The sequence below is a fragment of the Puma concolor genome, unplaced genomic scaffold (genome assembly GCF_028749965.1).
Source record: "Puma concolor isolate L17-30 unplaced genomic scaffold, mPumCon1.1.hap2 unalloc_scaffold_106, whole genome shotgun sequence".
NCBI lineage: Eukaryota > Metazoa > Chordata > Mammalia > Carnivora > Felidae > Puma > Puma concolor.
In genome coordinates this window covers 78,485-91,703 of record NW_028240132.1, presented here as the reverse complement: position 1 = coordinate 91,703, position 13,219 = coordinate 78,485, and the positions used below count along the sequence as shown (strand labels likewise).

Sequence of the window (13,219 nt, the reverse complement as noted above, 5' to 3'; positions counted from 1 at the left end):
GGGGAGGGGCAGAGAGAGAGGGAGACACAGAATTGGAAACAGGCTCCAGGCTCTGAGCCATCAGCCCAGAGCCCGACGCGGGGCTCAAACTCACGGAGCGCGAGATCGTGACCTGGCTGAAGTCGGACGCTTAACCGACTGCGCCACCCAGGCGCCCCTATAAAGCTCCTTTCATGTCTGTTGCCTATTTGCTTGGATGTCTGTGTTCTACATACTGAATTTTTAAAAAAATTTTTGTTTTTTAAATTCAAGTATATGTATCATAAGGTGTTATATTAGTTTCAGGTATACATTCTAGTGACAGCTATACATTATTCAACAGCTCTATACATTACTCAGTGCTCATCAGCTAAGTGTACTCTTCAGTCCCCATTACCTACTTCACTCATCCCCCAACCCACCCACCCATCTGCCTCCTGGTAACCATCGGTGTGTTCTCTGTACTTCAGAGTCTGTTCCTTAGTTTCTCTCACTCTTTTTTTTTCTCTTTGTTTGTTTATTTCTTAAATTCCACATATGAGTGAAATCCTTTGATATTTGTCTTTCTCTGATTGACTTATTTCACTTAGCATTATAGTCTCTAGCTCCATCCATGTTGTTGCAAATGGCAAGATTTCATTCTTTTTATGGCCGAATAATATTCCATTACATATATATTCCATTATATATATATTCCATTATATATATAATTTCCATTATATATATATTCCATTATATATATAATTTCCATTATATATATATTCCATTATATATATATTCCATTATATATATATATATTCCATTATATATATGTATGTGTATGTGTGTGTGTGTGTGTGTGTGTGTATATATATATATATGTGCGTGTATATATACACACACACACACACACACACACACACACTACATCTTCTTTATCCATTCATCAGCTGATGGACACTTGGGCTGCTTCTATAGTATGGTTATTGTAAATAATGCTGCAATAAACATAGAGGTGCACATATCCTTCTGAATTAGTGTTTTTGTATTCTTTGGATAAATACCCAGTAATGTGATTACTGGATCATAGGGTAGTCTATTTTTAATTTTTTTGAGGACTCTCCATAATGTCTTCCACAGTGGCTGCACCAGTTTGCATTCCCACCAACAGTGCACGAGAGTTCCTTTTTTTCCACATCCTCACCAACCCTTGTTGTTTCTTGTGTTTTTGATTTTAGCTATCCTGACCGGTGTGAGGTGATATCTCATTGTAGTTTTGATTTGTGTATCCCTGATGATAGGTGATATTGAGCTTGTTTTCACATGTCTGTTGGTCATCTGTATGTCTTCTTTGGAGAAATGTCTGCTTGTGTCTTCTGCCCATTTTTTAATTGGTTTATTTGGGGCTTTTTGATGTTGACTTGGTGTAAGTTCTTTATACATTTTGATACTAACTCTTTATCAGATACATCATTTGCAAATATCTTCTCCCATCCAATAGGTTGTCTTTTAATTTTGTTGATTATTTCCTTTGCTATGCAGAAGTTTTTATTTTGATGGCATCCCAATAGTTTATTTTTGCTTTTATTCCCCTTGCCTCAGGAGACATATCTAGAAAAAAATGTTGCTACGGCCAATGTCAGAGAAATTACTGCCTGTGCTCTTTTCTAGATTTTTATAGCAGTAAGTCTCCTATTTAGGTCTTTAATCCATTTTAGTATCCCTTGGTGTGGGGTGTAAAGTGGTCCAGTTTCATTCTGTTATATGTAGCTGTCCAGTTTTCCCAGCACCATTTGTTGAAGAGATTGTCTTTTTTCCCATTGTATAATCTTTTGTCAAAGATTAATTGACCATATAATTGTGGATTATATGCCTAAATATGCTTTATATGCTTTCTACCCTTTTCTATTGGTCTATATGTCTCTTTTTATACCAGTACTATATTGTTTCGATTGCTACCGCTTTGTAGTATGACTTGAAATCTGGAATTGTGATACCACCCGCTTTGTTCTTCTTTGTCAAGATTGTTTTGGCTGTTCGGGGTTTCTGAGGTTCCGTATAAATTTTAGGACTATTTGTTATATTTGTTACTGGTATTTTGATAGAGAATTCATTAAATCTGTAGATTGCTTTGCATACTATGGACATTTTAACAGTATTTGTTCTTCTACTTCATGAGCATGGAATATCTTTCCATTTGTTTATGTCATCTTCCAATGTTTTCATCAATATTTTATAGTTTTCAATGTATGGGTCTTTCACCTCTGTGGCTGAATTTACTCCTAAATATTTTATTATTTTTGGTGCAATTGAAAATGGGATTGTTTTCTTAATTTCTCTTTCTCTACTTCATTATTAATGTGTAGAAATGCAACAGATTTCTGTATATTGATTTTGTACCCTGTAACTTGGCTGATTTCATTTATCGGTTCTAGTAGCTTTTGGTGGCTTTTGTAGTTCTTCTTTGTTCCTTTCTTCTCTTGCTTTCTTCCGTTGTGGTTTGATGGCCTTTAGTGATATGCGTCAATATCTTTTTCTTTTGTTTTTTGCATATCTATTACACGTTTTTTTATTTGTGGTTGCCATCAGGTTTATATATAATATCCTATGCATATAAGCAGCCTATATTAGGTGCTGGTTGCTTAAGTTTGAACCCATTCTAAAAGCACTAAATTTCTCCCCTCCCCCCCCCCACACACACATTTTATATGTATGATTTCATATTTTACTTCCTTTTATTTTGTGAATTCCTTGACTGATTTCTATAGCTATAATTGATTTTACTGCTTTTGTGCTTTAACTTCCATACTGGTTTTATAAGTGATTGATCTACCACTTTGGTTATGTTTGTATGCCCCCGTGAATTTTTTTCCTTTCCTAATTTGCTTGCTCCTGATTATGGCCTTTCCTTTCCAAAGAATTCCTCTTAACATTTCTTGTAAGACCGGTTTAATGGTGAGGAATGCCTTTTACTTTTGTTTGTCTGGGAAACTCTGTCTCTCCTTCTATTCTGAATGATAGCCTTGCTGGATAGAGTATTCTTGGTTGCAGGTTGTTTTCTTTCAGCACTTTGAATATATCATACCACTCCCTTCTGGACTGCAAAGTTTCTTCTGAAAAATCAGCGGATAGACTTAAGGAGTTTCCCTTGCATATAACTTTTTTCTCTTGCTGCTTTTAAAGTTCTCTCTTTACCACTATTTTTTGCCATTTTAATTATTATGTGTCTTGGTGTAGACTTCCTTGGGTTTATTTTGTTGGGGACTCAGAGTCTTCTGAATCTTGATTTGTCTCCTTCTCCACATTAGGGAATTTTTCAGCTATTATTTCTTCTAACAAACTTTTCTGGCCGCTTTTCTCTCTCTTCTCCTTCTGGGATCCCTATAATGCTAATGTTATTACATGTGATGGTGTCACTGAGTTCTCTATTCTCATTTTATATTGTTCTTTTACTCTTTCCTTTTCAGCTTAGTTGCTTTCCATTACTGTTCTTTCAGTAATGATCTGTTCTTTTGCTTCCTCTAGTCTACTATTTATTCACTCTAGTGTGTTTTTAATTTTAGTTAATGAGTTCTTCATCTCTGGTTCTTTTTTTGTATTTTCTCATATCTTTGTTGAATTTCTCACTATGATCCTCTACTCTTTCCTCACATCCAGTAAGTACCTTCATGACCATTACTTTAAATTCTCTATCGGGTATATTGCTTATCTCTGTTTCATTTAGCTCTTTTGCTGTGATTTTGACCTGTTCTTTCATTTGGGACATAGGCCGCAGCTTCATTTTGTCTAACTCCCTGTGTCTGTTTCTATGTATTGGGAAAGTCAGCTATGTCCCTGATCTTGAAAAAAGCGGTCTTATGAAGAAGAGGCCCTGTAGTGTCCTGTTGTGTAATGTCCCCTGTTCACCAAAAACTAGCATTTCAGCTGTCTTCTCTGGGTGTTGCATGCCCTAGGGCTGTGATTGTTGAGTCATGTTTGCCATCAGTTGTCATCTGCAATGGCCTTCTTTGCCTGTTGTGGACAAGGTTTGGTCCCTGTGATGCTAAAGGGCCAGTCTGGGGCCACCTTGGGCTTGAGTTGGGTCAGACCAGATGCCTGCCCTCACCCCATTTGCCAGAGCTGTGGTTGCACCAAACATCAGGGTGCTCACTTTCTGCTGCCCGCTGTGAGATCTTCATTGGTGGGTAGAGCTGGCAGTCAGAGGTCTGTACCCATCCCAGAGCTGGGAATATAGTCAAACTGATGTGTGTGATTATGTTCCCTCTCCCAGGGCAAGAGTCACTTGGGAGTGGTCCTGGACAGTGTTGGAGCTGCCTGCTGCTTACAAAATGAGAGGCATCTAGTGCTGCTTTGGATGGACTCCTGCCCAGTGGGGATGGTTGGAGGGGGCAGTCTGCAGGAGAATGCAGGGGTGGGTCAAGCGGTGTTAGCAAGCTACATGGCAAGTGTTCCAGCTGGTTCCTGCAGCTGTCTGGGTATCTGGATTAGGGTGGGGGTAGGGGAGAGAAATGGTGCCTGCCAGGTCTTTTATTCTTGGAGAAGTCTCCTAAAGATCCCTGCCCTTCCAGGAGAAGTTCTGAGATTAGTAAATAAATCTCCTTTCTCTATATCCCAGCCACTTTTCAAACTGCCACTTCTATGCTGGATCCCTGCAGGGCTGTTTGTTATGCTGTCTCTTTAAGGATGGAGACTGTTTCCTCTTGCCCTCCAGCTCTCCCAGAGCCAAGCCAACTGATTTTTAAAATTCTAGGTGTTAAGCTCCAGTGATTGTAAAAGTTAAAAAAAAAAAAAGTTAAGCCCCTCTGTCTTTCAAAGCCAAATATTATGGGGGTTTGTCTTTACAGTGCAGGTCACCCATGTCTGGGGTGCCTGGTAGGAGATCTCTTCCTCTCCCTTTTCCGTGCTTGTGGCGTCCCTCACATTTGTGGTTGGTTTTCCTGGGGGTCTGGTTCTAACCACATCTCCATTATTCCTCCCATTCTTTTCATTGTGGCCTCTTCTCTTCAATTAACTGGGGGGGGTCTGTTCTGACAGTCTTCAGGTTATTTTCTGGGTTGGTTACACTGATATGGGTGTATCGAGGGGTATCCATGAGACAAATGAGCTTAGGATCCTCCTACCTTGCCATCTTTCCCAGAAATTCCTATTGCATTTTTCGTTTATCTTTTACCTGTTTGTTTGTTTTTTTTTTTAATGTACTCTAGATACAAGTCCCTTGCAGGTTATATAAACTATAAATATCTTGCTGTATAGTTTGACTTTTCACTTATATTTTATCGTCTTTTTTTTTGATAGGGAAAAATGTTTTTTAATTACACACTCAATCCATTGGATGTATTTCAAAATACCCCCCAAAACACTTTTCTTCATTTATCAGTGAAAGAAGTTAGAAAGTAACGTCAAAAAAATAGCATATGGCAATCAAATTTCCCTGAAAGTCACAGTCACATATAGAGTACATCCTAGAAAAGAGGAGGGGCCAGACAGGTTCTCCCTACTTTCAGGAATTTCATCCAGTACTGGGCCTACTCATGGGTGGAGAGAAAAGGCAACTTTTAACTATGAGTATGTTATTAAATGAGGCATTTACTATACTCCTTCCTAAGAGCACCAGGTGGGGGACAAGTGTTCTAAACTTGATCTAGGAAATGGAATGTGGAGTCAGTCCATCCTCTTCCCCCTAAGAGCTGTCCAGTGGCTAATGAATTTAAAAAGCATGACTAAATAAAAACAAATGCCCACATACTCTCTCCTCCCCGCCAATAAAGGTAAAAGAAAAAAACTGGATTTCCCAGATTGTTCTCCAGAATAATAGTTGCTTTATATATTTGGTATAAGTGGGATGTTAAAGTCCTTTACTGTTAGTTCATTGCTATCAATTTCTTCCTTTACATATCTATTAATAGTTGCTTTATGGATTTGGCTGCTTTCATGTTGGGCACATAAATATTTGCAACTCGAGAGTGGATGGAGCCTGGGAGTAGCTTTAACAACCCAAATTCGTCAATTACAGAGTCATCACAAGCATGCCTTGCTTTTAAACAACAAAAAAAATATTTTTGAAACAACAAGATAAAAACCTAGTACTAATCCCTTTCTGACAATACACAATTACTGAATTAACTAATATTGAGAAAGGGAAGGGAATCATACCTATGGGCCTTGTCTCACACAAGTGCATGTTTGTAGGTGCAAGGCACTTGTCATTATTGCAGAAATGAATTTGAATTTTTCATCTTTAGTTTAACATTGCTTTTAGTACAATGCTGACACCAGCAGTGCAGAAAGGGCTCTGGAGAGTTGTTCATAGCAGCAGCTCTCCTTTGGTTCTGGAGGCCCCAGGCCAGCCAATATTGCCTCGTCACATACATTCTTTAGGCCTTTCTGTGAGTGCAGAACCCGCCACATATTTGACCACCTTCAGGTCATGGGCCAGCTTTTCACATCATTTCGGCAGTCTCCGGAGGGATAGACTTCTCTTTGTTCTTGGTTTCTCAGTCGTAGAGGAGTCATCTTTAAGATCAATTTGGGTCCCGACAAGCAAGAAAGGAGTCTTGGGACAGTGGTAAGTTATCTCAGGCACCCACATTTCCTTCACATTTTCGAATGAGGAGGCAGAGATCACTGAATAACAGACTGGAATACATTTGTAGAAATGTATTCGTAGATACATTGAAATACGTTTGTAGAATAACTTGGCAGTTGTAATCTGTCATAGTCCTCTTGCCCCGCAGTATCAGAAAGTCCAAGAGTGTATGGCCCCCTATCGATCATAATGGTGACTGCATAGTTGTCACCAAGAGTCGGTACATCCTCGGAAATGTGTTTGTTGTGTAGGATATCAGGAGTCATGTTTTACCAACAGCAACGTCACCCACAACAACGCACTTAATTGTCTGCATTACTGAAACAATTTTGAATCCACTTTAAATATTTCAAATTCGGTGGTGATCTCAGCTTCTCCGCGGGGGCATTGGCAGTGCTGTGTGGTGTCTCCTCTTGTATTTTATCTTCTGATGAACAAAAGTTTCTCTTTGACACGTAGTTGAATTAGTCAACCTTTTTTCTTTTATAGTTAGAATGTTTGGGAGCCTGTTGAAGAAATCCTTCCATACACCGCGGTCATGAAAACGTCTCCTATTTTATCTTGTGGGAGCTTTATTATTTTCCTTTCACATTTAGATCTATAATCCACTCAATTGATTTTTCTACATGATGTGGGATAAGGGTCCCTTTTTCTTCTAAATGGATATTCACCATTTATTGACAAGATGATCCTTTCCCTACTTTAATGTAAGGCTAGCTTTTTCATAAATCAAAGATAATAAACGTGTGGACTTTTTATTCTTTTTGTTCTTTGGTCTATCTGCTGGTCCTTGCACCAGTATACCTACTCTTTTAATGTAGATTTAATCTGTCTTGATATCTGAAGCATAAATCCTCCCAATTTTATTTACTTCTCTAAACTCTTCTTGGCTATTCTTAGTAATGTCCTTTTTGTCATTAGAAATATTTATTCTTTGTGCTTTCTCTCTTTTTTTCCTTTGTCAGTCTTAGTGCGGGTATGTATCACTTTTGTTGGTCTTTCCAAAACCCAACATTTGGCTGTATTGATTTTATTTAAAGTTTGCTTTTCATTTCAGTAGTTTCTGCTTTTGTCCTTAGAACTTTTCTTCTCCTTTTGAGGGGTTTAATTTGCTGTTCTTTCCTAACTTTTTAAGATAGAACCTTGGGTTATTGATCTTTTCATCTTTTCTATTACATGCATTTAAGGCTGTGAATTTCCCTCAGCACAACCTTACCATATCCTTTAAGTTTTAATATGTAATATTATTATTTTTACTCAATTCAAAATATTCTAACTTCCAGTTTGGTTTATTTTTTTGACACATGATTTATTTAGAGAGGCATTCTTTAGTTTCCAAAGTTAGGGGAGTTTCCTAGTAGCTTTTGCTATTGATTTCTAGCTTAATTTCCATACCCTATATTAAGTTATTTGTACCGATCATCTTTATTATTCTAATAATTTTTAAGTTATATGAACCTTATTCAATTGTGAAATATTACTTTATAACCATTATTATGGGAGCATCTCTTTTGCCAGTGTTAAAGAAACACTGTTCATTTTGTGTCTGTAGCTGACTGCTTATTTTTTAGCAGGTATCATTATGCTTTATTTCTCTTTAATAACTGGAAATTATGCTATTTTTTAAAGTGTCATCTTTCTCTACTTCTTTTGTTCTGCAGGAGGAGAAGTTGACCTCAGTGACCTGGAAAATGTCTTGCAAAATATGGGGATAGAGTCCTCACCAGAGCATTCGGAGCTAAAGAAATTACTTCCAATTAATGGTGGGCATTTCAAATATCAGAATAGTCTTCAAGAGAGTTAATATAGTCATCCAGGGAGTTGTTCAGCCATTGCAAGTATCAGGTAGAATCTTGAGGGAATTAGAATTATAGCCTACAAATTTTGTATAATCCAAATCTCCATGTTTATTCTAGATCACTTAGAAGTTAGAGTTAAAAATATCCATAATTCTAAAGATAATTATTTTTCATATTTAGGAATACATAAATTGCCATTTAAAAATATGTCAAAATCAAGAGGCTCATCAATCATCAGTCTTGCCATCTGGACTAAGGAATATTGATAGTTATTTTTCCTTCCATTGAGATGCCTTGGGTTAAGACCTCTAGGACAAAGGAGGAGGACGAGGAGAGATGTAGAACTATCCTTACTAGTAGAGGGGGAAAAATGTGGACTCAGAAAAAACACAACATAAGGAAGTGTTTTTGCTTTGGCCTGGCAAATATTAATAATTGTCTCAGGTGCTAAAGAATTGATTTACCATATTAAGAATTTCGTTTACATTTTTTGTTTTATTATTTCTAGAAGATACTAGGTAAATTTTAGGAGCAAATTATTTTATGCTGTATATTTCTGAACTTGGATATTTGATATTGTTTTAGCATGTCTAGATATTTTCTCTATGACCTAAATTATGTGTTTCTTGCAGCTACAGCTAGTAGAAAAATATATAAGACTAGTTTGCTGAATTGTGCAGAAGATGTAAAAGGTGAGTGAGATTCAAATAAAGATGTCAGATTGAGACTCTTGTGTTTTGCTTTTTTTCTTATTAAATATTGCCCCCTGCCATTCTCATATATATTTCCATGATTAGTTTTAATACACACATATGTTCCTACTGATTAAATAATTTTCTGTCTTGTTTTTAAAAGGTGTTCTAAATATTTAGGTTTACCTAGATTTTTGATGTGGAAATAATAAAATTTAGGCCCAGCTATAAAAATTTAAGATAGTATATCTTGAAATACAGTGACCAAACTGAATCTCCTTGTATAAATGTTTATATAAAAAATAACTATTATATTTGCAGTTTTTGCTGCTAAAATTAACCTGAGTGGTGTCTCAGCCTTATTCTGATGTATTGTGTTATGTAAGCTTATCTTCAGTGTGGGATATTTTGGGTATAAATGAATAGATAATTTTAGTCCATTAGTATTTCTCTTTAAAAATTTAAATGTCCTTAGCCTCTTTTTTTTATGATGAAATTGATACCACCATACATTAGGAATTTATATTATATTTTGATTTTTATTTTAATATCCTCGTATCTTTCTCTTTTGTTGGGTTGCAAGATGATGACCATGACCTTGACTCTATTCTTGAAAACATGGCAATCAGACTTACAGCTGAGGAACTTAATGATGTACGAGTTGCTTCAGATGCTTCAGATGTACCAGTTGATGGTGAGTGATTTAGATATCATTATGCCTTCATGAAAATTTGGGTTTTGCAGCTGACATTTTTTATAGGACTTATGTAGCTGAAATAAGAATTATTTTTTCTCTCAATATATTAATCTAAAGTTGATACTTATTCGTTTATTTAACAAATATTTACTGAGCACTATATAGCATGTATTCTGCTCAGTGCCAGAAATACAATGACCACGAAATACAGACATAGTCCTTGACCCAAGGAACTTAATGTCTAGTGTATCACAATTCTTAGTATTCTAGTAGAGGCTGAGAATGTTGCTGGGGCCTCAGTCAGGTTAGTAGTTTTCACAGGAACAAGGGCTTTGGTTTCAGCCAATATGAATGACATTTTTGCCACTTCTATATAGGCATGGATCATCATATCCTTGGACCAGACTTCACGATTCAAGGTCAGTATTGTATGTATTAAATAAAATATTAGGATTGAAGTGTGATGCATCACAAAGTAATCCCCACTTTAAATAAACCAAAAAAGAATATATTTAGCTGAGCACAATCCACTGAGGTCAAGCAATATCACCTAGAAACATTTTACTGAATACTGCCTCTTACCTGAAAAAATATTTTTTTTCACATGATTCATATACTATTTAGTTATGTCTTTGCCATGGGTTTTATACCCTTCTGATAGGGTGAGTTTTTTTTTTCCCCAAAAGATATTTTTATTGAATCATTCCTTAATTTTCAAGTACTACTGTGTACCAATGAAAAACATGTAGTTAGTTTTTTATTTGCTTATTTTCTTTATGCTTTTAAGTTTCCCTGGGACATCTGGAAAAAAATAACTAAGTGGGACTATCAACAATTGCCAGAGGTTATTTTTAGCTTCAGAAACTCACTTGGGGATGTCAGATAAAAGGCAGAATAGGAACCACCGAAAAACTCTCTCCTCCATAAGAGCAATGAGCAAACTGGCAAAAATGGTCAAAATTAACATTTTCAGAACTGGAAATTAACCAAAGGTTTGCTGCAATCTGGGAGGATTTAAGAGAAAAAAGACTGAATCTCAGTAAGAATAGTGAGCTTTGTGATATTTTAATTTGCCCTATTCCCATCCTCTGTCTTACAGCTCCGTAATAGCCTTGAAAAATAACATTTTCTATTTGCAGTGAAAGCTAGTAGCCTGGAAACCACTGGAGGGAGCAGAGGGGAACTGGAGCTCTTTCAAAGCCTTATTGCCTAAGAACTGTCATTATTTGGTCTGTTTGGTGGTTCCTTGGAGTGAGGCTTTATATCTGTCTCCCTTTATGTATGAATTAATAAATGAATAATTCATGAGTATGGAAAGATGAATCAAGAGATAAACTGAAAAGAGCAGAAAAGAATAAGAAAAAATAATAATTATTTGGAGTCATAAAGAACTAATAGCAATTACTGCAGTGGTAGAGTAATAATTAGTCAGCAGCCATACTGAAATGGACGCAGTGATTAAGAAAGAAGAGGAGAAAGTATGTTAGTAAAAGACAAGAGATGAGAATTATGGCCTTTACTTCTTTTACTCTTGGTACCTGCATGAGTCTTGTCCCTGCCAGAACAAAGATGAACACAGAGAGCATGAACTGTCCTGTAGAGTTTATGAACTAGTGTGGCATCATAAAATGTTTTTCCTAGACTCCGAGTCCATTTTGCAAATACAAATTGAACCCCAGAAAGCCTGAAATTAAAAATTAAAAATGGACTCAAATAAAATAGTGGAAATACTGGACTCTGCCTTAAGCTTTTTTACAGTATGGGTACTTTATGTTTTCATTCTAAAGCTCTATCTATCATTTTCTGGATCCCAACTAAGTCTTTTTTTTTTTTTTAACAGCTAATGGGAACTTTGATGTTGGTATCTTAATGGATGGAATGGATGGAATAAAAGCCAAAACAGGTAATAGAATAACAACTAAGAGTAAGATGCTACTAGAAATCTAAGAACCAAATTCTTTCCACTAAATTACAATATAATGCTCTTTCCACATCATGATTGCATGGACTTTTAAAATCTGTCTTACACATCTTATAAAAATGTTTATGTATAAATGCCTACAGTTAGATAATAGATTATCAGAACTTTTAGCAATAAAACTTCAGCGCTCTTTGTTGTTTCCCAAGTCATTATCTGAAATCTCTGCCAATAATTAGCATACCTTCTTTTATGGCGGAAAGCTAAATTCCAGTTTAACACAGTAAAAAGTGAAGGAAAGTTTTGGTAAAGTTAGAGGCGATCTCAAAGCAATAAAAGTGCTGAGAAAACTATTTAGATCAGCAATCTGTATCATTCTAATGCACTGCGAAGTTTATACTCATAATCGCATGCTCTGTTGCCCTGCCTATCATTCAGAGATTATACTAGAAATAACAAGAAACCTCTGTAGGCCCAAAGGCCTATTTTTTAGGCTGGGTCTCTTTTCATTCAGCAGTTAGCTGTAATGCTACAAAGGCAATTTTTTTTTTTTAATTGTGTGGAATCACGACATCATTCACAGTAATACCAGAAGTCTCCCTTCTTTTGCTTTGAAGGAGAGGTTGAGGTCAATGACATGAAAAAAGTTCCAGGAAACATGGGGATAGAACTCAAAGATAAGAAACAGGGAGAGTTGGTGAACAATCTGCCAGTCGATGGTGAGAATTTCTCTAACAATTCTATTTCATATCTAAGTGAAAAAGATTGTCCAAAAAAATCTTTTACAAGGTAATGACTGTTTTCTCTTACGAAGACATACCTACGGGGTCCTCTCATTCTTAGTTGGGAATGAGGTGGCTTTAGTCAGAAATCCTGCGACCATGGTTGAGAAATCCTGGCTATTATTCTTGAATACACTGTGATTCTGAAATTTTAAAATGAGAAGAGGAAAAGGAAGGCATTGAAAAGTATGAAATGGAAATAAATGAGAAATTACAAAGAATAAATGGATGGGAGGGGTTCTGCCTGTTAGAGGGCCAGCAATAAGTGCCTTAGGTGCCAGTGAATGAAGAGTGGCCTTATTTTCTCCGTTTCATATATTTTTAAAAATCATTGAGAGTATATTTGTACTGTATGGAAAGGTAAAGTCTGACTTTGTGAAATGATGGCTTCTCTGTTGCTTAATAACGAATTTTGGTGAGATTTTGATTTGTATGCTTCTTAAAGCTGATACATCTATCAGGATAGGCTGATGGTTGGCACAGAGGCCTTTTTCATTAATTTATTCTAAAAGGATAACTGACATATAACATTAGTTTCGTGTGGACAACATAGCGATTCAACAATTACACACATTATGAAACACCATGGTAAGTGTAGTTGCCTTCTGTTGTCATAGTTATTACATTATCGACTCTGTTCCCTATGCTATACTTTTCATCCCTCTGACTTATTTTCTTTATAACTAGAAGTTTGCACCTCTTAATCTTCTATTTCACCTAATCCCCCACCCACCTCTACTTTGGCAACCACCTGTTCTCTCTATTTATGAGTCTGTTGTTTGTTTGT

At 36.3% G+C, this 13,219-nt stretch overlaps 1 protein-coding gene across 1 annotated transcript in view; it reads left to right on the top strand.

Moving 5' to 3' along the window:
* Positions 1-4,228: 4,228 nt before the first annotated feature.
* The window catches only part of LOC147571725 (uncharacterized), a gene marked incomplete at its 5' end in the record, with an annotated part of 38,857 nt that continues 29,866 nt past the window's right edge, over positions 4,229-13,219 (top strand). The window contains 7 exons of the mRNA XM_086696120.1: positions 4,229-4,399; positions 6,201-6,523; positions 7,510-7,520; positions 8,206-8,307; positions 8,976-9,035; positions 9,619-9,729; positions 10,110-10,151. Of these exons, the coding sequence (XP_086552246.1) occupies positions 4,229-4,399; positions 6,201-6,523; positions 7,510-7,520; positions 8,206-8,307; positions 8,976-9,035; positions 9,619-9,729; positions 10,110-10,151 (820 nt within the window). The remainder of the gene's footprint in view (positions 4,400-6,200; positions 6,524-7,509; positions 7,521-8,205; positions 8,308-8,975; positions 9,036-9,618; positions 9,730-10,109; positions 10,152-13,219) is intronic.